General features: G+C 38.4%; 1 protein-coding gene across 1 annotated transcript in view; it reads left to right on the forward strand.

The window, feature by feature from the left end:
* Positions 1 to 23590, forward strand: part of TBL1X (transducin beta like 1 X-linked) — a 42261-nt gene that overhangs the window by 6930 nt on the left and 11741 nt on the right. The window contains exons 2-7 of the mRNA XM_063305080.1: positions 5404 to 5549; positions 15254 to 15527; positions 16942 to 17074; positions 17423 to 17564; positions 21705 to 21768; positions 21875 to 21972. Coding sequence (XP_063161150.1) covers positions 5404 to 5549; positions 15254 to 15527; positions 16942 to 17074; positions 17423 to 17564; positions 21705 to 21768; positions 21875 to 21972 — 857 coding nt within the window. The remainder of the gene's footprint in view (positions 1 to 5403; positions 5550 to 15253; positions 15528 to 16941; positions 17075 to 17422; positions 17565 to 21704; positions 21769 to 21874; positions 21973 to 23590) is intronic.

Here is a 23590-nt window from a genome sequence, read left to right on the forward strand (position 1 = left end):
TGAGAGGCAGAGGAGGAGAGAGAGAGCCCTTTGTTTCTACTGCGGAGCCCAGGGGCACATGGTGAGAGCTTGCCCAGCGAGAGGCCAAGCAGCCTTAGTAAGACCCCCAGGGCAGGCAGCTGAAACAAGACCCATCCCCGCCTCTGTTTCCAATCAGGGAAACTCCGTCGGTCTCCCTCCACAGAGCTCAGCAGGGAGACCATCAATCAATTAAGAAGGGCTCATTCCGAGGATTCCAGACAAGCCTTTTACTACTTACCAGTCATAATCCATGTCAACCCAGAGCACCAGGTCAAGCTAGAGGCCCTCGTGGATTCTGGAGCTTCAACTAATTTTATTGATGCGCAGACCGTACAAGACTGCAACATCCTGACCAGAGAATTACCATGCCCCATAGAAGTGGAGACCATTGATGGCCAGCCCCTCAAGGCAGGGCCGATTAGAAGGCTCACAGAACCGGTGCAACTGACAACGGGAGACCACACTGAGTGGATCCAGCTTTATGTTACTGCATCGCTTAATGTGCCGGTAATCCTAGGCACACCTTGGCTGAGGATCCAGAACCCCTTGCTGAACTGGACTACAGGAGCAATCTCCTTCCCAGCTGAGGAATGCCAGCACAAGATTCAAGCCGCCCCACGCTCTCCAGCAACCAACACAGTCACTGAAGCAGGGGGGGTCCAGTTCCCAGCCAAGTATGCAGATTTTGCAGACGTTTTCAGCGAACAGGAGGCCACAGCACTACCCCCCCATAGGGACTGTGACTGTACCATTGAGTTACTACCAGGAGCCAAAGTTCCAGCAAAGAAACAATATTCCATGTCTCCCAGGGAACTCGCCACCTTAAAAGATTACTTAGACTCTAATCTCCAAAAGGGATTTATCCGACCATCTCCTTCCCCAGCGTCTGCTCCGACCTTCTTCGTACCAAAGAAGCCTGACCCGTTGGCACCTGCACCCCAGGAGACACCCATGAGAGTAGTACACGATTTCAGTCCCCTCAATAAGGTAATAAAAAGAGAATCCTATCCTCTGCCATTAATCTCGGATCTGCTAGATCGCTTACAGAGGGCACGCATTTTTACCAAGTCGGATCTCAGGAGTGCGTACAATCTCATCCGGGTGAAGGAGGGCCACGAATACCTGACAGCCTTCGACACCAGGTTTGGCAAATTTGAGTACCTTGTTATGCCCTTTGGCTTGTCTAATGCAGGAGCCATATTTTCCAGATTTATGAATCACGTTTTTGCTGATTTATTAGATAAGTATCTGGTCGTTTATCTAGATGACATATTAATTTTCTCTGAGGATGCCACAACTCACATAACCCATGTACGTAATGTTTTGCAAAGGCTGAGAGAGAACAGGTTGTTCGCCAAGCTAGAGAAGTGGGTTTTCCCACGCTTATTCAGTTTGTTAGGATTACTGTTATGTATTAGCAATAAAACATTAGAGAACAGTTCCCTGTCTCAGAGTGTTTCCTGGGAGTCAGGACAAGAACAGAATAAAATACAGAAAACTAGATTGCTATTAAGAACTGAAGCACTGCAGATATAGTAGAAATCAATCATTGATTTTAAAATTATGCTCCTGAATTTCCAGATCTGTTCTTTAAGGTCATCATAAAATAGTCTTAGTTTTAAATTCGGAAACTGAAAACCAATTTCCATTCAAGTGGCATGAATAGAAATATAACAAAAGTCTAAAAATATTAACTGAGAAGGGAAACGTTTGTTTCAATGGAAAAAGAGAAATATTACAACATGGCTTGTGGCATTCTAACCAACATGTGTAAAAACTCGGTACTATGCTTACCACTAAGCAGGAAGCGCTGCATGGGTACAACTAAGCCTGGTAATCTAGTATACATTTTCTCAATATTACTAAAACAGTGTTAAACAAAAGCCTTGATTCAGGGGTGGTGGTGGTCAGTATCCATGCACCCATCTGATGATCACGGTGCTATGTCTTTAATTTCTTTCTTTTTTAATCCATTCAATTATGTCCTATTCTCAGAGACTGCCTGGAGAAGTTCCTGCAGTTTTCTTGGCAAGGTTTTCAGCAGTGGTTTGCCACTGCCTCCTTCCTAGGGTCTAGAAAAAGAGTGACTGGCCCAAGGTCACCCAGATGGCTTTGTGCCTAAAGCAGGACTAGAACTCACAGTGTCCAGGTTTCTAACCTGATGCCTTAACCACTACACCAAACTAGTTCCCTTTATTTCTTAATATCTTAATGTCTTTACCGTACTCCTTTTCTTGAGCTCACACCGCACTGCTTACAATGAAACTAGCTTCATGAGTATGTGATGTCGATGAGGTTGTCAGTAATATATAACAGAGTTATTTCAATATTAAAGAACAGCTATGAGCCCTTTGAAGTTCCACTCCTTCTGATAAAACTGAAGTTTTTTCTTTCATGTGAAAAAGGATTCTCCTACTTACCATTTCCAAAAAATATAGAACCTTTGTAGATAATATAAGGAAATTATTAAACAAGTATCTGCTGACTTAATTGTAATGGAAACATGCATTTTGATTTTAAAAATATAGCGGACAGTGTAAGAGGCTGTTACTCTTAAAAGAAGCATAGTTTGTAAACTAACTAAGCTCTTGGTAAATACAAGTAGTTTCATCTGATACTTCTGTATCTATTTCTCATTTAGTAGACAGTTTGCTGTTTGTTGTAAAGTTTACAGTGTTTCTCCTATGTTTATATACATTAAAATCTCTCTGGTAATAATATGACAATGATTGTAGTTCAATAGATTTGTGACAAAATTAGCCAACTACAAAATGATTTTCAAAAGGTCATTCTTAGGATGACTTACAAAAATGAATGTTTAGAATTTTATCTCTTATATTAAATAACTACTACAAAATTGTCTTGTATTTTATACATTCCAGATGATGATGATGATTTAAATTTAGAGGCTACCCAATATTAAATGACTCTGGGAAGCTTATAATTAAAATAGAGATTGTACTGTAATTTTGTTTTGAAATTTTGATACAGCGCATTTTTGTAGTGTTTTCTATAATCACAAAAAATCAAATAGCATTACTGTGATAAAATACACAAAGAAATGCTGGCTCGTATGACAGATACCATATTGCTCATGATTGCATAAAAATTAATTGGTAGATTTTTTTAAAAAATATAAGCTATTAGCAAAATAGGAAATGCTTGTAGAGCACTTAAGATTAAATTGAGAGGCAATGTTAGTTAGTAGGCGTGAATAGCTTAATCAAAATGTCCTGGCTCTTAATCACAACTATAGCATGACATTTTTACTGTAAATTGCTGCTGGCAGTTTTATGATTGACAGAAGTAGAAATGCAATAAATAAATACATTTATCATTGATTGCATTTCTTTGATAACTGTTATGCAAGGTTTTTTGGCAGCAGCATAAGTCCAGACCCCTCTAACATAGCATCTATAGAGTACCTTTTACACTGAAGGTATATGAGTAGAAAGTCATCAGTTCTTACACTAGTGAGTTACCCTTATTTGCTTCTGTGTCTTACAAAAAGGATCTGTTAGCAATACTGTATTGCCATTCTTGAAATATCCTTATATGTTTTATTACCCTCTCTGTCTATTTAACTAGGCCAGGGGTGCCTAATTTCCATTATTTAGAGGGCTGTACTAGGCTTTGCATGCCTGACCTTAGGAAAGGGGTTCCTTTGGAGATCTGTGTGGCTTCCATGCTGTTGGAATTCCAGAAAGCTTAAAACCTTACCTGTTTTCCCAGGTCTTGGGCTGAGGTAGTTGGGTGGGAGGGATGCTCTGTTGGATGCGTTGGATGTGTTGGGTGCTGTTGGCCAGATGCTCCAGTTTGTTCTCTTTTCATCTTTATTGTGTTTTTAAAATCTTGTTCTGCTTTATTGGGAGCTGTTCAGAGTCAGTTTGGAGTATCTTTGAAAACAAATCTGAAGTGCTATCCAGCCCTATTAACTAATTATATTATTATAAGCTATCTAATAATATATGGTAGTTAGTTCTTCCTAAAAGTTAAAAAAAATCAAAAAAATAAATTGCAGCAAAATATATTTACTGGCGTAGAAAAAGATAAAACCACTATAGCAACAGAGCATAAAATGTAATATATTACAAACCTGAGATTCTCAGTTTTTAAAATGATAATTCAAATGTATATGAATTAAAACAACATTTGCCTGGCATTAAGAAAGCCAAGATATGCATCATGCAAGCTTTTAGAGCATTATTTCTCTACCTTAGCAATTTTAAGATGTATGGACTTCAATTTCAAGAATTCTGGGAGTTGAAATCCCCACAGCTTAAAGTTGCCAAGGTTGAGAAACGCTGTTTTAGAGGATAGGTGAATGATAGTGACAGAACATTTGGCTTTTAGGTAGATGTATTTGGGTGAAAGCAGGTTATCAGTCCCTTGGGTGTTTTAAAGTTTAAGACCGGTAAATTAAATTCTGTCCAATGATTAACTGGATGCAGCTGCAGCTGATAGACTTTTTGTGAATTATATTAGGAATGCCCAGTTCCTAATTTGCATTAAGAACTGTTTTTATTACAGTAGTTTGAAGAGCAGCCCACATACACTGAATAACCATTGCCTAGGTAGAGCTTATAAGAGCATAGGTAACTTGGCTCAACTGTCTTTAGTTATGGTCACTGTTGGCACAACAGCCAAATGTGGATACAAGATACTTCACAGAGAAAGATCTCTTGAGACTTTGGTAAAAACATGGGATCAATAAACGTCTCAGATTGCATACCAGAACTTTCAGTGAGAGTATAATCTCTTTTCAGAATTGGTTGAACAACATTCATTTTATATTCCCTCAGATACTAGAAACACTCAGCTCATTACTGTCTAATGCGCCACTTAAGCTTTATGCTTTAATCACCAACTATGTAGAGGAGAAATCATCATCAAACTGACAGATGTGTAGAAATGTATGTCCCATTAAAGTATATTATTGCTGTTGTTTTATTTTTGTTCTGGTTTATTAATTAAACTTGCATGTCAGATTAGCTGGTAATTACTGTGTTCAAGAGCTAAAAAGGTACATTCCTTTTCTCTGTGTAGGCAGCATTCTCCTGTATGATCACCACAACGCGACTTTGTCTTTAGCATTTCATTTACTATGTAATAAAAATAGCTTATTCCATTTTGTTTGTTTTTTAAGCCCACAATGTCTTGCTTGACGCTAATGATTTTTTTTTCCAAATGCTCATTCTTTGGGAAACATGTTTGCAAGTGAAATGTTAGGAGGGGGACCATTATAGTCTTTTTCTCTATCAGACCTAATCTGGAAATTTCTTTTTCTGATTGGGTTGGCACAGGATATAGTTGTGTTGTATTTAGTATATGTAGCACATTGCAGAGAGCTTAGATTTCATATCATGGCTTCCTTTTTCTCAGGTTTCTCCCATTCCGCCTTTACATTTGGAATAGAGAGTCATATTAGCCAATCCAACATCAATGGAACACTAGTGCCACCTGCTGCCCTTATCTCTATACTTCAGAAAGGCCTACAGTACGTGGAAGCAGAGATAAGTATCAATGAGGCAAGTATCCCCCCTTACTTCTGTGGAAAATGCTTAACCAGTAGATCTTGATCAACCTAAGGTAGTTTGCTTGGATTAGTGCTTTTGAAGGACAGAGGAACAAAAAACAGACCTGAGTTATTTGTTACCATTCATTTTAATTAAAATGGATGTGGCTTTTTTTCTTTCACTGGTGAAAATCCCAGTCTCTTTATTATTCTGTGCCTCTGAAAAATGGAATGATTTTCATATTTAATCAAGTGAAATGCTTTTAATTTAAAATATAACTTGGAAGTGTCAATAAAATATAAATTACATAATTTTAATTTTTCTAGCGTGCTTTGATACATTGCAGTTTTGAATTGAGGATCATACTGAAATACAGGCTTTCCAATTGCTTTGGAGAGATTCCAAGGTGATTGGAGATTCAATGGACTTTCAGACAATCTCAAACATTATTGCAACTGTTGTTTCATATGTAAACAAAGCTGAAAAGGGATTGGTGGGGTATTCAGCTCTGATACTGATGTGAGTGGCTAGTGAGTTTTATCACCTCCCAAAACCCACTTACCAGAGCACATGGAAAAGCGTTGCTCTGTTAGTTGCATCACTCTTTTATTAGGATTTGTTTAGCTTGCCTGGGGGTTGGGGAAAGAGAGAGAGAGAGAGAGACAGAAAATCAGATTTATTCTGCTGTTCTTTTTTCTCTGGTTTATTCTTTCTTGTGTTCTTCTCTACTTTTCTCCATGTTTATATTTTTTATTGTTTTCCTCCCTCATTCCTAAGCTGTCTTATTAATAGTCTTTGTTAGTCTATCTCATGTTCTTCCCAAAATAATCAAAGAGAACAAAATATGTTCTTTTTGTTACCTGTCTGCCTGTGTCTGGTCTTATATTGAATATGTTTCTTTATACCATACTGACATATGTAGTAGCAATGATACACACTGCTAAGACTTTTAAAAGCACAGTTGTTGCCCATAATGTGCCATCCTGGGAGTAATCTTGCCAATAAGCCATGCCAACAAGCCTTCCAATCCTGAAAAGCAAGTGGTTAGAGTGTGGTGGATTGCTCAAGTTTAAACATTTCTTGCAAGGCTTTATTTTTAATCTCATTATTTCTTAATTGGAATAAGACAGTTGTATAATAAAAAATTGAAAGATGCTGTGATAGACTTTCCTCACTCTACTATCTATGCCCTAAAAGAGATATTTTGAATATTTTGAACATTTATTGAATGAAATCCTTGATATTCTCAAGCAGAAACTTTGAAATCAAGTGTTTTCCAGTGGGTTTTTAATTTAAACAAACTATATAAAGTCAATTTGAAGATCCTACATCCATAAATGTTTCCATTAAGATAATTTCTAATAATTTAGAATATGAACGATACAACATAGGGATATGTTTCTGAGCTCTAGACATTCTGCTGCTATTAGCATATATCTAATTTATTTATTTATTTATATTTCAAATTTCATCACTCCCATCTTGCACAAAGCTAATCATGTCTTCATTTCTAGTATTTTCATTTTCCATTTTAAACAATAATAAAATACATTGTATTGATGTTGCTTGAACTAATGAAATCATATTTATTTCCATTCCTGCTAATTCTGTCATTTTCACCAGCCATTTCTCCATTGTGGATATTTCAGAGTCTTTCCATTTTTGTGCATATAATAGTGTCGCAGCAGTTATCATATATAAAACAGTCTTCCATACCTCTTCTAATTATCTGTCCATTAGTCCCAACAAGAATTCTGGTTTCAACTGAATATTAATCTTTAAAATTCTTTGTATCACTGTATGTATTTGAACCCAAGGTTTTCTGGATTTTTTGCAAGTCTACAAGGCAAAATCAGCTCCTATTTATTTCTGAAAAGACTGCTGTCCAAACTGTTGGATCTTTGAGTAATTCGACCAAAAGTTCCAACATTGCCACATTACTTCCAGCATTTCTGCGATGTGGTTTTTGAAAATGTTGCTAGTAAATTGGGGTATAATACCAATGAAACATTCATGTCAATGAATTTTCTCAATTCTGTTAAGAACAGACCTTAATAATTTCTGATTCCACAAAGAATTTGATTTTTTATTTTCAAAAATTAAATCAAGATTCTATTCTTGATATCTAAGGAATTCTATCCTTAGATTTCCATATAATAAGTCTTGGTATATTGCAAATAGCATAAAAAGTAACCCATTTATTACACCATCAAATGGGCAAACCTTATTATACTCCTTACTGAGGCATGGAAGGACTTTATACTTTTCATCAACCAAAAAACTTTGGTAGACAACTGTCTACTTGTCACACTCAGATAATGGAAGTTACATGTTCTTTATAAAAAATCCCAAAGTTGGTAGGTAATAGTTTATATTAGAAATATTTATAAGTAATATTTTAAAGCAGATATTTATAATGGATGAACATATTTGTAATAGATGCTGTGAAGCCATTTCATGATATACTGTTTTTAAATAAACCTGTTCTCAGTTACTCTAAATTCAGATTTGCATGAAAGGGATTTTGTAACATTTCTTCTTCTCTTTTAAATATATTCCCTTATTAAATAACATAACTTCTTATTCTTGACTAAAAGAAAGGCGATTTTTAAAGCTATTTGAATGTTGTGAAGATGCCTAATTCATTTCCAAATAGCTGTCTCCTGATAAATCCATATACATTCAAATCAATATAATTATGTTTTATGGAGATTACTAGGCAGTAATATAAATATTTGAGTGCCTTGGATGAATAATAAAACAGGCATATAATTTGAAATAGCTACATGATTTCTCCTTGATTTTGGGATGACTATTCTAGATTCAAACCAAGAATCACAGATTGTTCCCTCTTGTAAAATAAAATTAAAGAAATTACATAAGTGTGATATTAATTGTGTGTTAAATATCTCATGAAACACACTGGAAAATTCATTAGGAACCAAGGTTTTGATTACTTTAAGCCTTTTGATAATATCCTCAAGTTCCATCAATGATTTGCTATTCAAATAATTGCTATGTTGCTCAGAAATAAATTATGTTAATAAATCAAATGAATTGTTTTTATTGAGATACCCTGCACTTAGAAGGTATTTTAATTCTTCCATCTCCAACAGGGAACTGTACTGCAAGGCTCAGAAAGGTCCCCACAGCTGAAAAGGAGGTACAGGAAAAACTGATAGAGAGAGATGCTAGTTATGCATCTAACATAATATGCAATGAACCATAAAATAAACCAGCAACAGGCTGCATATAGGGAATAAACACTAAAATGTAGTAGTGGTTATCAATTTAGGTGGAAGCAACATACTGTATTTATGGCATTTTAATTCACTCAATTAGATACAGGAATTCAACAATATAGTTTGCTACTATAAACTGCTGATGTACAGTATGTGAACTTTGGCTTAGGTTATAAACAACTATTAAGCCTTAGTGCAGTGTTTGTTCAAGATCCAGGAACTTTGGGCTGGGGGAGGAGCCAACCCAGCAACCAAGTAACACACATTCTTTTAAGCTCCAGCCTTTTTAAGATTTTCACTACTTTTAAGTAGTTTATTTTAGCTATTTTTGTTTCCTTGTTGATAATTTTAGTTATAATAAGTTTTTAGGATATTGTAGCTCTTAAATTTATATCTCTCCACTGTGAGACGAGCCTGGGGTAAACGGCATCAGCAAAACTTTCAGAGTGGATCTAACAACATGGGAAAAAGGAAGAATCGCTATGGAAATAGCCAAAGCTCTCTTTCTCCTTCAAAGTCTGCAAAACAACCAAAAATAGAAGAACTATTCAAACGAAAGAAAACTGTAAGTAAAACAAAGTCTTCTCCTACTCCCCCCACAGCAGCCTTTGAATCATTAGAATGGGATTTTCAAACCGAGCTTGAAAAGCAACAGCTGCTAGACCTTTCACTTTCTATTAGGGATGAACTAAATGAAATGAGGGCATCCCGGACTCTCATTTTGGGTGTCCGGAACAATTAGCTAGCTCATCCAGTGATCTCAAGGGAAGTAAAAATAAGTTTAAAAACAGGATACAGAAAAAGAATTTGGAGAGACTCCCTGGGAAAACACAACAGAATATATGGCAAAGCAATGCCTTCTCACAGCCCAAACCGTTATTACATGGTTTGAGCAGTTGTCTGATATTAAACACAATTTGAACATGCTAAAAAAAGATTTCGAAGCTTTCATTTTTAAACATGATGACGGACTTACTGCCATTACCAAACCAAAGGCAAAAGCTATGCTAAAGCAAGACAGCCCTGATACGTGCTCGGCTACAGGGCAAGTCATTAAAGGAACACGAACTGATAAAAGCAAGAAATGTTCTAACCAACAGTACTAATAAATCCCAACCCTCTGATAAGGCAAAGGGAGGTAATGTATGTATCAACTCCACTGTGGGCTCAGCTGAGGAACTTTTCTGTAAGCAAGAACGCAGACTGCAAGCAGCAGGTCGCTCTCTGTATCTCCCTGAATAAGGTCAACACGGGACGTTGGGACTCCAGGAGAGCAATTAAAATCTCATTAGGGCAACTCCTGCACTGTCATCATAGACTGATAGACCTAGATGCTACTAAATGGCTTCCTACAGTGCAAAATCAAAAACGTTCTGTCTTTCAAACAGCCTACCATCCCAGCTATGATACTTAAGATGAGATCATACTTAGCATCTTTTCAAATTTTTCCCACCAGAGTGTTCCGCGAGGCAACAGTTAATCCTTTATTTGGTGCTGCTGTGCCTAGACATTATTCCCACACTAAAAGTGCAACAGAAGCTAGTAAGCTTCCCTCCCCTCATAAGACCTTGAAAAAGCAAGGCAGTGGGAGTCAACCTCCTTCTCAAACAGGCAGGCTGACTCCGCTGAAGCAGGCCTTATCAGTGCCTTTGGCTCTCTGCCCAGGAAGAAACAAGACAACATTATATACAAGCTAGAAAATCTTAAGAAAACCTTACTGGACACTATTGCAACCGCAGAACCTCTCATTGATCTTGTGTCTCCAACTACTGACACTAATTACCATCATTTGGTGGACAAAGACATAGAGGAAAAGTGACACCCAAACAACAACTGTTCCGGTCCATATGAAAGAAACGGGGTTCAGTCCATGCAAACAATTGAGGAGGCTGAATTTTTCATACCACAGACAGATGCTGACCAGCGCCTCGTTAAATGCGTTCCTCCAGAGAAACATTCCCAGGATACAGAATCTACACGAGATAAGCCAATCCTCGGTTGAGGCTCAGCCTCACACCTCTGGTTCTCCAGCTCAACATAATGATTTTACATCATTGGCTCATCAAAATCAAGCCTTATGACAGTTCTCAAATGCTGATGTAATCTCCCTTTTAACATGGAACATCACAGGCTGGGCAGCACCATCAAAAGACCAACCTTTTTTTGATTACTTGTCCCGATTTGATGATATATTTGATATTTTTCTGCAGGAAACCTGGGCCACATCAGAGGTGGATGGTTATTGGGCTAATTCAATTTTGGCTACCCCAAGCAAGGCAGGAGGGAGACCTAAGGGTGGTATTGTGACTTTAGTCAGTACAGCTCTACAATTTAAATGTGTGTCATTGCCTCTGCTGAAGCCATGGGTAGTGGCCTCTTTGCTTTCATTTAACAAAGCTGAAATTTTGCTTTTTAATATTTATATTCCCCCTTTTAATATATATGCTCAGATATGGGAGAGTATAGAAATTTTTATCCTTATCTGTTTAGATAAATATCCTGCAGCATCAACAATAATTGGTGGGGACCTGAGTGCAAGGATGGGGCCAAATGATTATGCATTATTTTGCCAATTCAAGATTTTTTATGAGGAGAATATCTTAGAGGAACCTTTGTGTATAAGAGAATCTAAGGATTCAAAATCTAACTGGGCAGGCCTATGCGCCAGACAGATGACTGCTCGATTAGAACTGTATATTCTTAATGGCTCCGTAGAAGGGGACCACCTGGCAGAATATACTTATTGGGGGGCAGGAAGGAGCTCCATAGTCGATTACTGGATTGTGTCACATGATCTTCTAAAAGCCCTACAGTGGCTGGAGGTAGATCCACAACTAGAAAGTGATCACCATTCCTTAACATTAACTATGTCATATCCCTGGAAATACGTTAGAGCAGAAATAATCTTTCCACCAATGCTTGAAAATAATAACACTGAGGTGTGAATTAAATGGAATGATAATAATGCACTGGCAGTTGCCAATTGGATGGTAGCACCAGAAACTATAGAAGTTCATGCACACCTGGTAAATAATAATTCCCAAAGACCATATTTAGAATGGTATGAAATGTTAATGGCTAACCTTAAATCATTTTTTATAAAGGAACACAACAACGCCTTTGAAATTGGAGTATAAAAAATAAAAATTGGTTTGATCAGGAATGCGCTCAGATGAAATGTGCATACAACAGGGCTTACAGAAATAGCAAAAACCTCCCCTCTGAGGACCAAATATACCTGTTAAAGAACTTAAAAACTCAGTATAAATCTCTCTTAAAAGAAAAGAAAAAATCAGCACTGCAGGAGTCCTGGCAGAAACTTATCCAATCAGTCAGGATGAGAGACTCATCCCTTTTCTGGTACATTACCAGAGGCCTGGGAAAATCGCTGACCCCCCCCCCCCCATCTAATCAGGTAACAACTCAAGTTTGAGAGGAATATTTCAGAGAGTTATATGTAGACCCAGCCAGCACTGAGAATGAGAGTCAGATTGATCTGGAGCAAGTTCAGAATTCGCCACCAGTTTTGGTCCAAGAGGTATGCCGATTGATCGAATCTCTTAAGATTAACAAGGCTCCAGGTGCTGATTGTGTTATGCCTGAAATGATAAAAAGAACTCTAGTTGGTGGGGACCTCTACTAGCATCTCTGTTCACATTTATAGACCAGACTGGGCACATCCCAAGAGACTGGGGGTTGGCAATAATTGTCCCAATTTATAAAAAGGGTAACAAGAATAAGCCATATAACTACAGGCCCATTAGCCTTTTGAGTGTTGTTAGTAAGTTATATGCCAAACATTTAAATCTCAAATTACAAGACTGGATTGAGACAGAGGGCATAATTCAAGATGAACAGGCAGGTTTCAGAGAAGGGAGATCAACAGTAGATCACATACTGGTACTACACCATCTTGTACAAAAATATACGTACAAAAAGAAATCATCCCTCTTTGTAGCCTTCCTTGATTTTAAACAAGCCTTTGATTCAATATCCAGAAATGATCTTTGGAAAAAATTAAAAAAATACAACTACTGATAGGTGCCTTCTCCACCTCATGCAGAAATTATATTGCAATTCCACCTTAAGAGTGAGGTGTAACCCTCTCGGGACCCTCTCTAGCATAGTAAACGTGCAGAAAGGAGTGTGACAAGGATGTATTCTTGCCCCCACCCTTTTAAATCTCTATGTTATTTCATTTGTGGACCTCTTACATTACATGGATATTCATGCACCCAACCTAACACAGCGCAAAATTCCAATTCTCCTATATGCTGCTGCTGCTGCTTTAATTTTGCAAACCCCCACTGGATTGAAAAGAGCAATTGCAGCAACACTAAGCTGCTGTAGACAAAACCATTTGGTTCTCAACTTTGACAAATCAAAAATTCTAGTTTTTGCCAAGAGAGCTAGGCAGCATTCCTGGAAAGTAGAAGGGCTGTCCTAACAGCCAGGAACCATGCTGAGACAAGAATAGGTCTCTAGTGTTTTATTACTGCTACATGACAGAAAATCCTAACAAACTGAAGAAGCATGGGAAAAACCCAGACATATAAACCCCAAAGGTTAAGGCGGGCCCGATCTGTGTCTCTTTGAATGGCTACCTAATTCCTCAGTACTACACATGCGCTTAACAGCCTGGATGGGAGCCCCTGCTCGCCTTCCTTACTCATGACAAGGGCATAAATTAGAACAGGTCAATGTATTTAAGTACCTTGGGGTGGTCTTCCACTGGAAAGGCATTTGGAACGCACATCAGAACTACATTACGCAATCAGCCCTTAGGTCAACAAACGCCATTAAACATTTTTTTTATACTGGTGGAGGACAATTAGTACCTGTGGCTTTAAAACTTCTTGAGGCCAAAACATTGGCTCAAATTCTTTATGGGGCACAAATAGGAATTTATATGAAGAAGGTGCCGCAGGAAACAGTCCAAACAAATTCCTGCTATTAATTTTGGCCGCACCCAATGGTACATCAAATGCCCAGTTAAGGCTCGAGACAGGAATGCCATCAATTCAAGTGAGGGCCTGGAAGCTGATGATAAATTATTGGCTAAAAATCCATTTTTTCCCAGTTGGTTTAACTCCTTTAGTCCTAGTAGATAATTTCTCTTCACCCTGGAAGCAGGTGGTAGAATATAAGCTGGCTTCATATGGGCTCTCTCCTCTATTCTTAACATCATTAGGCTACGATCAAGAAATAGTCATCCAAAGAATGAAGGACATGGAGTTCCAGAATGAACTCAATAGGCTCCCACAACATAACAGAATTTGGATAAACGGGCGTATGGGAACCAGCAAGATATCTCCTAAATTTAACATTTCCTAAGTTGAGAATTGCATTCTTTAAAGCCAGTTTCAATGTTCTCCCCTCTGCACTACTCCAAGGCAGATACAACAAAGTCCCCATAGCTGAGAGAATCTGCCCATGCGGTGAAGAGGAAGTAGAAACCGTTTTACATGTACTGCTACACTGTAAATTTTATAGGGATATCAGGTCAATTTACATTTTACCCCTAATAGAAAAACTCCCTGGGTATCCAGATAATTTTTATGTGAACTATCTACTTCAGGATTTAAAACCTTACTGCAATGAAAATAAGGCAAATCCAGATAAAGAAATAACCCCCTATTTTAAAAAGTACTTTTACATTTGAAATATTTTAATAGATAAATTGTGAGGGGATATATATTTTTACTTTCATTTTATAATTTCTTACCATATAATTTCTGATGTTTTAGGCTCACCCCATAAGGTAACAAATGTATTAGTACAGTAATGGCAGAGTGAATGCTGTATCATTATGTGATATATTTTGTTAGCTTGTAGTTTATTATTGTATTTCTTGATTGTACTTTTTTTTCTTTTAAATTTTGCTGGTCATTGACCGAATAAATATCTATCTATCTATCTTCAAGATCCAGATTGACATAATAATTGTGTTAAAAGGTAGAAGAGTGTTACACTGTGTTCTGATAAACCATATAGCCATCTGGTTGATCCAATGTTGGACTAGAAATACTTTTGCTGATCTAAAAAGGGGTTTTCTTATTTTCTTATTTAACCTTCCTGAGAATAAAGGAATGGAGTGAATTTTATGAACCTCTCAAAATGCAACTTTTGTAAAATCAAGATTCTGGATCAAAAGATTTTGGATCAAGTCTTTTGTTAGTATATTTTTATGTGATACTCTAACCAATATCTTCTGAAGATAACTTAGAATATTTTTGTCTTGTTCCTAAGTATGTGACTGTCAATTTCTCTTTCATAATTTATTCTCTTGTTACTCATTCAAACTTTTTGTTCATGGCTGTGTAGTAGTTGAGCAAGTTAGTGATAAAAATTCTGTAGCTTCAGTTATAGAATACAATTGCTGATTACCTGGTAATTGTATTCTGCTAGTGTTTAGCCTTATTTATCAGGAAAGGCCTAGCTTAATTCTTTTTCTTTTTCTCTCTCCATCCCTAGGATGGTACAGTGTTTGATGGCAGACCTATAGAGTCACTGTCGTTGATAGATGCAGTAATGCCTGATGTAGTACAGACCCGGCAGCAGGCTTTCAGGGAGAAATTAGCCCAGCAGCAAGCTAGTGCAGCAACAGCTATAGCTACAGCAGCAGCAGCTACAGCAATCACAACTACTACGACAGCCACAGCAGCAACAACTGCTGTCCCACAGCAAAATACACCAAAGACTGGAGAAGCCACTGTGAATGGAGAGGAGAATGGGGCGCATGCAATAAGTAAGTTAAACTATGCTTTCTAATGGGCATGGTTACATCAAATGCAAATTTATGCAAGAGAGTTGTAAATTTGTAATTAACACCATAAAAAAAGAAAAAGAAACCTCCAATTTCTCTTGCTGGAGATATGAATGACTGTTTTCTGAATTTCTGAGTTTCAGAGGTAATGGGAAAATAATATTAGATGGTCCCATATTTGCACATTATTTCCTTGAATGAAATATGGAATAAATAAATGTGATTTTCCCCAAGTCCCAGCCCCATTTCTGCGCTATTTCCAAATATCTCCCACTTTTATTTCCGGAACTAAAGGTCCTATTGTGAAATATCCCAATTTAATAACAAATGCTGCATACATAAATAGCATTTGACAATCTAATTACGTAAGGATGCTTTCACTATAGCATCCTTTGCAGTTAACAGCACAATCTGGAATGCATCCATGAGAACAAAAACCAACTATCTAAAAGAGTATAAATAATGTCATCCTCTTAGCATTTATATTGGTATCTATCATGGTGAGAAATGACTTGCTTAAAACTTGTTCTTAAATGCAGCATGCCAAGTTTTACTAATGTGTTTAAAGAATATATTTATGAAACCACCATCAGCTAATAACACTTGATGCATAATATCTGAATTCAGTGGTATTTACTCTGCATTATCTAAACATAATAATAGAAAAATGAAAGGTGAGTAATGTGATGCTGATTTTTTTAAAAAATCCTCTTCAAGATGGCATGGTCATCTTTCATGGTCAGAACTTAAGTTCTGTGGATGCATGCCTTCCATGCAAGGTTTCTTCGAATTCTAAACAGTCTAAGATTTTTCTCAATTCCAAGACCAAAAGCCACATACACATTGCCCTCACCTTAGCCTTAAATGTTACTTGATGCCTTTTCACTACCTCTTTTCTGTTCAGGTTACTAGAAGGTTATTATCAAATAAGCACTCTGAAACTCCAAATTGTATCAGCATGTTTAAGTTCCACAAGTTCTTGTTGGTCTTCATATAAAGAATTCTCTGTATGAAGACCAACAAGAGAGAATAGAAAGTTGGCTTAAACTGCTCTGATGTCAATGGATAATGGTCTTGTCCTCTCGAGACAAATTTAACATTTCTAATCAATAGTTCTTGATTAATCCAATTTTCCTAGTAGTGTTGTTACTGTTTTATTTTCATTGCTACTGATATCACTGTGCCTAGTATTATTTTACTAAGATTTATTTACTATTTATTTATTTATTTATTTATTTGCTCTTATTTATATTATTTATTATTGTAATTTTATATTGGGATTTTATGATTGTTGTTTTAATTGATTACTGTAAACTGCCCAGAGTCCCCTGAAGGGAGGAGATGGGTGGGGTCAAATTGGACAAATAAATAAATAAATAAAATTTATGTTTTGCAGATAATCATTCAAAACCAATGGAAATTGATGGGGATGTTGAAATTCCTTCTAATAAAGCAACAGTTCTTCGGGGTCACGAATCAGAGGTGTTCATCTGTGCCTGGAATCCTGTCAGTGATCTACTAGCGTCAGGGTAAATTAAGGATTAGAACAAATGTGAACTTGTTTTTTACTGCTTTCATGTGCCCTTCTGAGACAGAGACCATACATTACCAGTTCTGTGATTTGATGTCCAATATTCTTATACAAAACATTAAAAACTGCCTTATATTAGGCCACATATTTTTCATTCTTGCCCAGTAATATCAGCTCTAGCAACAACAGTCAATAGAATTTGGCAGATAGTCTTCTTCTTGGAAGGAAGGCACGTACACATACCAAGGAGTGGATGCTCTACTAATATCTAATAATATTATTTCAAAACAATATTTTGGAAAAAAACATTTTTTTCTCTGTGTATGTGTTTATTCATTCTTTTTAGATCTGGTGATTCTACTGCCAGAATATGGAATCTTAATGAAAACAGCAACGGTAGTTCCACACAACTAGTTTTGAGACACTGTATAAGAGAAGGAGGGCATGATGTCCCCAGCAATAAGGATGTAACATCATTGGACTGGAATGTAAGTTGACAGATAAAACTCTTGTAAGTTGTATATAAAATATAGGTTGTGTATAAAATATACATTTTATATTTTATACATACATACATACATACATATATATAGTTGTTCCAATTTCCAATTTTTCCTTATAAGCCTGATAGTATTTTACATTAGCACAGGTATAGGCAATGTGGTGCCTTCTACGGTAAGTGTTTGGACTATTTATTTATTTATTTATTTATCTATCTATCTATCCATCCATCCATCCATCCATCCATCCATCCATCCATCCATCCGATTTCTTCCCGCCCATCTCCTCCCCTTGGGGGACTCTGGGCGGTTTATAGCAATCAATTACAACAATCATAAAATCCACAATATAAATATTACAATAATACATAATATAAATAAGAGTAAAAAATAAAGTCCAAGTGGCAAAAGAATCTAAAGCAGTCCAAGTGTGGGAGGAGTGGTCTATAGCAACCATCCCCATGTAGATCAATTCCCCTCTCCACCCAAATCGAGGCGGCAGAACTAGGTCTTCAGACTCCTCTGAAAGGCCAGGAGCGATGGGGCCAATCCCACCTCTGGGGGCTGCATGTTCCATAGGGCGGGTGCCACTGCAGAGAAGGCCTGCTTCCTGGACCCCGCCAAATGAAGTTCTCTTAGAGCCAGGGTCCGCAGCATGCCCTCTCTGCACAATCGGGTGGGACGGGCTGATGTAATGGGGAAGAGGCGGTCCCTCAGGTAACCTGGCCCCATGCCATGTAGGGCTTTAAAGGTGATAACCAACACCTTGAATTGGACACAGAAGCAAACTGGTACCCAATGCAGCTCGTGCAGCAGAGGTGTTACATGTGCCCTTCTGGGGGCACCAAAAACAGCTTGTATGGCTGTATTCTGGACCAGCTGAAGCTTCCAGATACTTTTCAAGGGTAGCCCTATGTAGAGTGCATTGCAATAGTCTATATGAGAGATTACAAGGGTGCGAGTGACTGTTCGAAGGGCCTCCTGATCCAGGAAAGGGCATAACTGGTGCACAGCACGTAGCTGCACAAAGGTTCTCCTGGCCACGGCTGCCACCTGCTCTTCCAGATTACGCACCAGGTCAGTCTGGGGCAGTGCGACGCCATCCAGAACCAGAGATGATAATGTCCCAGATACGGAAAAACCATTAACCCACAGCCACTCCATCCTACCAGGGTTCAGTTCAAGCCTGTTGTTCCCTATCCAGACCCCTACAGCCCCTAGACACCGTGAGAGGGCAGTAACAGCATCACTTACCTCACCTGGGATGGAGATGTACAATTGAGTATCATCAGCATATTGATGATATCTCACCCCATGGTGATGGATGATCTCACCCAGCGGTTTCATGTAGATGTTGAAAAGGAGAGGAGAGAGTACCGAACCCTGCAGCACCCCACAAAGAAGGGGCCGAGGGTCGGACCTCTCACTCCCTGTCACCACTGACTGGGACTGGCCCTGGAGGAAGGAGGTGAACGAGCGCAAGACCACACCGCCCACCCCCAACTCCCTGAGTCGCCCCAAAAGGATACCATGGTCGATGGTATCGAAAGCCACTGAGAGATCAAGGGGAGCAAGGATGGATGTACTGCCACCATCCCGCTCCTGCCAGAGACCATCCATAAGTGCTACCAATGCCATTTCTGTCCCATAACTGGGTTTGAAACCTGACTGAAAGGGGTCCAGATAATCTGTTTCCTCTGGGACCCTCTGGAGCTGCAAAGCCACCACTTTCTCAACCACCTTTCCCACAAAGGAAAGGTGGGAGACTGGACGAAAATTGTCCAGAACAGTAGGGTCCAGCGATGTCTTCTTGAGGAGGGGGTGCACCAATGCCTCTTTAAAGGCCAGGAACACCCCCTCTCCCAAGGATGTATTAACCATTGCATGGACCCAATCACATATCACCTCCTGGGCTGCTTTTACCAGCCAGGAGGGACATGGGTCTAGATGACACGTGGTGGCATTTACTGTCCATAGGATCCTGTCTACTTCCTCAGGTCCAACAGGATCAAACTGCTCCCAGATAACTGGGTAAGCCCCTTCCCCTGGTATTTCTCCAGACCAAGCTTCATGCCTGGAGTCTAACTTGAAGCGGATCCAAGCAATTTTGTCCTGCAGATGCTCAGCAAATTCCTCTGCACAGCCCTGTAGGTGGCTCACTGAGCCCACCTTCCTCAAAAGGGATCGAGTGATCTTAAGGCCGCTGGGCGGCATTCTACAGATGCAATAAGAGCAGAGAAGTATTGACGCTTCGCCGCTTTTATCGCCATAAGGTAGGCCTTAATAGCGGCTCTAACCTGTGTTTGGTCAAATTCAGTCTTTGTCTTCCTCCAGTGGCACTCTAGGCATCTCTTAATCCTCTTCAGAGCCCTCAACTCCTCCGTAAACCACGGGGAGTGCCGGGTTTATGGGACAAGAGAGGCCACACAGGAGCAATCCTGCCCAAGGCCCCAGCCGCCTCCCTATTCCAGGCCGCAGCTAGGGCCTCTGCTGGACCGTGCAGCAGATCACCCGGTATAACCTCCAGTTCCTTCTGAAACCCTCCCGGGTCCATCAGTCGCTGGGCGTGGACCAATTGAATGGGTCCTGCCTCCCTGTGGAGGCGGGTGGCATAAGAGAATCTCAGGGCCACCAGGGCGTGGTCTGACAATGACAAAGGGGACAGCTGTCACTCTCCCCTCAGATCACATTGCCACTGTTCTGACAAGAAAACTAAGTCCGGGGTGAGTCCACTGTCTTGAGTCGGGTTCCAAATTATCTGGGACAGGCCCATGGCTGCCATGGTAGCCATTAACTCCCGAGCCGCCTCTGAGGCATGCCCCAGGGATAGCAGGTTGAAGTCCCCCAGAACCATGAGCCTGGGGAACTCCACTGCCAGCCCCAAGACGGCCTTGAGCAGCTCAGGCAGGGAGGTTGCCATGCAGCAGGGAGGCTAGTACAGAAGCAACACTCCCAACTGTTCTTGGGAACCCAACTTGAAAAACGGTCTCACAACCGGCCACTTGAGGAGCAGGGCCCCTGAAGGCCACAAGAGACTCTCGGATGACAACAGCCACCCCACCTCCCCTGCCCTGGGGTCTTGGCTGGTGCCATACCGTAAATCAATTGGACAATGGTCCAATAGCTCCCACTAGCATCATCACTGATCATGCTAATAGTCTGCTTACAATTAGAATCGGGCTAGTGTGCTTCTGAAGCAAACTCAACATATCACAATATTTTCTGCGGGAACAGTTCATTCTGGGAATATTGTAGATGGAAACTATTCATTTATATATTCAAAAATAAAAAATACATATGCAATATTAAAATGTATGTAAGTAGTAAATCAAATATATTTCTAAAGATCCAAAAGGAATCTGTCCTGTGGTCTTGTATTTTTCAATGTTATAATGTTTAGAATTCGTAGTTTAGAGGAAAGTTTGTTATTCTTGTGTATTACAATTTATACTATATTTTTTGTATCTTAGTATAAGTTTATCTAATAGGTATGAAATACCAGAACACAGATTTTATGCTTTTGCGGACAAGTAGTTATCCCCTTTCAGTATTTGCAGGCAAGCTATTTATAGAAATTCAGGGCAACAGTTATCATTTTATCAGAAAGTAGATACCAAATGAATGAAGTTTTTCATTTGAAGAAATGAATTTTTCCAGATTATTGGTTTTCACTTAGTATATTATATTGCCTATAGTTGTTTGCATTTTGATCCAGCTACTTTTGTTGAGGAATGGGAGTTCATTAAGTTCTTATTAGGAATATATTATTAGGAGGAAGAGGGAGGGAGAACCTGTATATGTTGAAATATAATTTTGAAAGTAAACCCTCTCAGTTCAGCTAAAAGAACTCATTAAAATAACTTTATATTAGCTAAGTTATTCTGATAACACTATTTATTATTTATTTATTATTCAAATTTCTTTACCACCTACTTCCCCCAGAGAGGGGGGAATGTATTAGCAGGCTAGTTTCCACAGACTTGTCAAACCAGCCATTAATTTTTGGTATAACCTGGTAATGAAAGCATTTGCTTTTGCTTATTAAAAGTCAGAGTTGAATTATTGGATCTTAACTGACTTGAGCCTCATGTGAAAAATCCTCTCGTTCCCTTTATGCACATTTTACAGAGTGATGGAACACTCTTGGCTACTGGATCATATGATGGCTTTGCAAGAATATGGACAGAAGACGGTAAGACTGAGCAAATGAATTTTTCCAGATTATTAGATTTTTTGTTTTTCCTAAATTCGTTTCAATTCTCAAATTATTTAAAACATTATTTTTTAATTTATCACAGGAAATCTTGCAAGCACCTTAGGGCAACATAAAGGGCCCATCTTTGCTCTGAAGTGGAACAAAAAGGGAAATTACATTTTAAGTGCAGGCGTTGATAAGGTAAGTGTTGAATTCTATAACTTGCAAGTATCAGTTACCTATTTATCTTGAAGTTTTTGCATACTTCTGTCTCAGTTCAATAGAATTGGTATTTCTATTTATTCATCTGGGGGATATTTTCAAAATGGTCTGAATTTCCTAAACTAATTGACTGCTCTCTTAAGATTTGGTAAACTCTTGTCATGTGCAGCTTGTCTTGACCCTTCCTTTATTTGCTGTATGGAATAATGAGTTTTCCTTCAAAGTTGTTGTTTTCACTTTTTTAACATCGTTACAGTACTAATTTTACAGATGTACAGTATATGCAAGTAGACATTTACTTTCTAGTGACTGAAAAACATCTAACTGATTGATTAGTCATTTGACCATATCAAGAATCTATACAAGCAGTGGTAAGAAAAGGGTAGAACATATTCATAATTTATTGTTGCCCCTGCAATCAATCCTAATTTGTTCTAGGTGGTCAGTCCTCTTCTGGATGGTCTTTGATATAAAAGATGCAGGCCTAGTAATGTCCTCTGCAAAAAGTATAACAATTTATTCTGAGTATCCCAGTATATCTTAGATTTTAAGAAAGGATCTAGGCAATCAGCTCTTGCTACAGAGACAAACAAGATATGTCCAATGTATTCAACAGCTGGAGCACTACATATAAACAATCTTTCTGCAACAAGAACTTTGTGAAACCTCCTGTACCTTACCATAGAATCAGATTTTTCATACTGTGCTTTAAAAAAATCTCTCCCAGGTGTTCAGGCATGGAAGCATCTTGGTTTTTGGCTAAGATAAAGTGTATTAAAAAGTAAATATCATCAAGTTCAGAAAAAAATTACTTCTACATTGTAATCCTGTGGTCTCTGGGACAATATCCAAGTTAGCTATTGTTTAATCCACCTTGTTACACTTCATTCCCACCCACCCAATCCCCAATTATTTGCTAGATTCTGCTGCTAGTGCTTTCTGACCATGGGAAATTCTGATCAAAAGCAAGCCTGCAGGAGGAGACTTTTCCCAATATCTGCCCAGTCCTAAACCAAAAAGGAAAATGTAAATTAACAAAAGTACAAAGACAGTGAGATTGGCACATTGCAAAGCCTTCTAAAGGAAAAAGGTTAAAAAAAAAAACTGGGGGACCACCATTTTAAACGGTCCCCTATTGAATAGCTATCTCCATTTAATGCAGTTTGGGGAAGAAAGTCTTGGGAAGGTACATATTCAAATGATGTAAATTAGCCTAAATTGTTATAATTATCTTTCAATAAAGAAAAATAAACCAGTAAGTTATAATTTAAAGTAGAATGGGTGACTGATCATTTCAGAATGGATATATTTTAGAACCACAGGATAAATTTCTAATATTACCATACTTGGCAATTTAAAACTTGAGTGTAATGAACATTTTGGTGGATAACCCATTATGTTAACCTACAATGTGTTTTCTTTTTAGCTGTGTAATGTGTGAATAGGATCACCACAGGATTTATTTGGGAATAACACATGGTTTATTTGGGAATAGTATACTTCAATCTGAAACCATATTGACTTTTGGTTAACTTTTTGATTCAAATGTGGTTTAGTGTGATGTGTCAAGAGCAATACATGCTTATTTGTTTTTTTT

Source organism: Candoia aspera, chromosome 5 (assembly GCF_035149785.1).
Source record: "Candoia aspera isolate rCanAsp1 chromosome 5, rCanAsp1.hap2, whole genome shotgun sequence".
Taxonomy (NCBI): Eukaryota; Metazoa; Chordata; class Lepidosauria; order Squamata; family Boidae; genus Candoia; species Candoia aspera.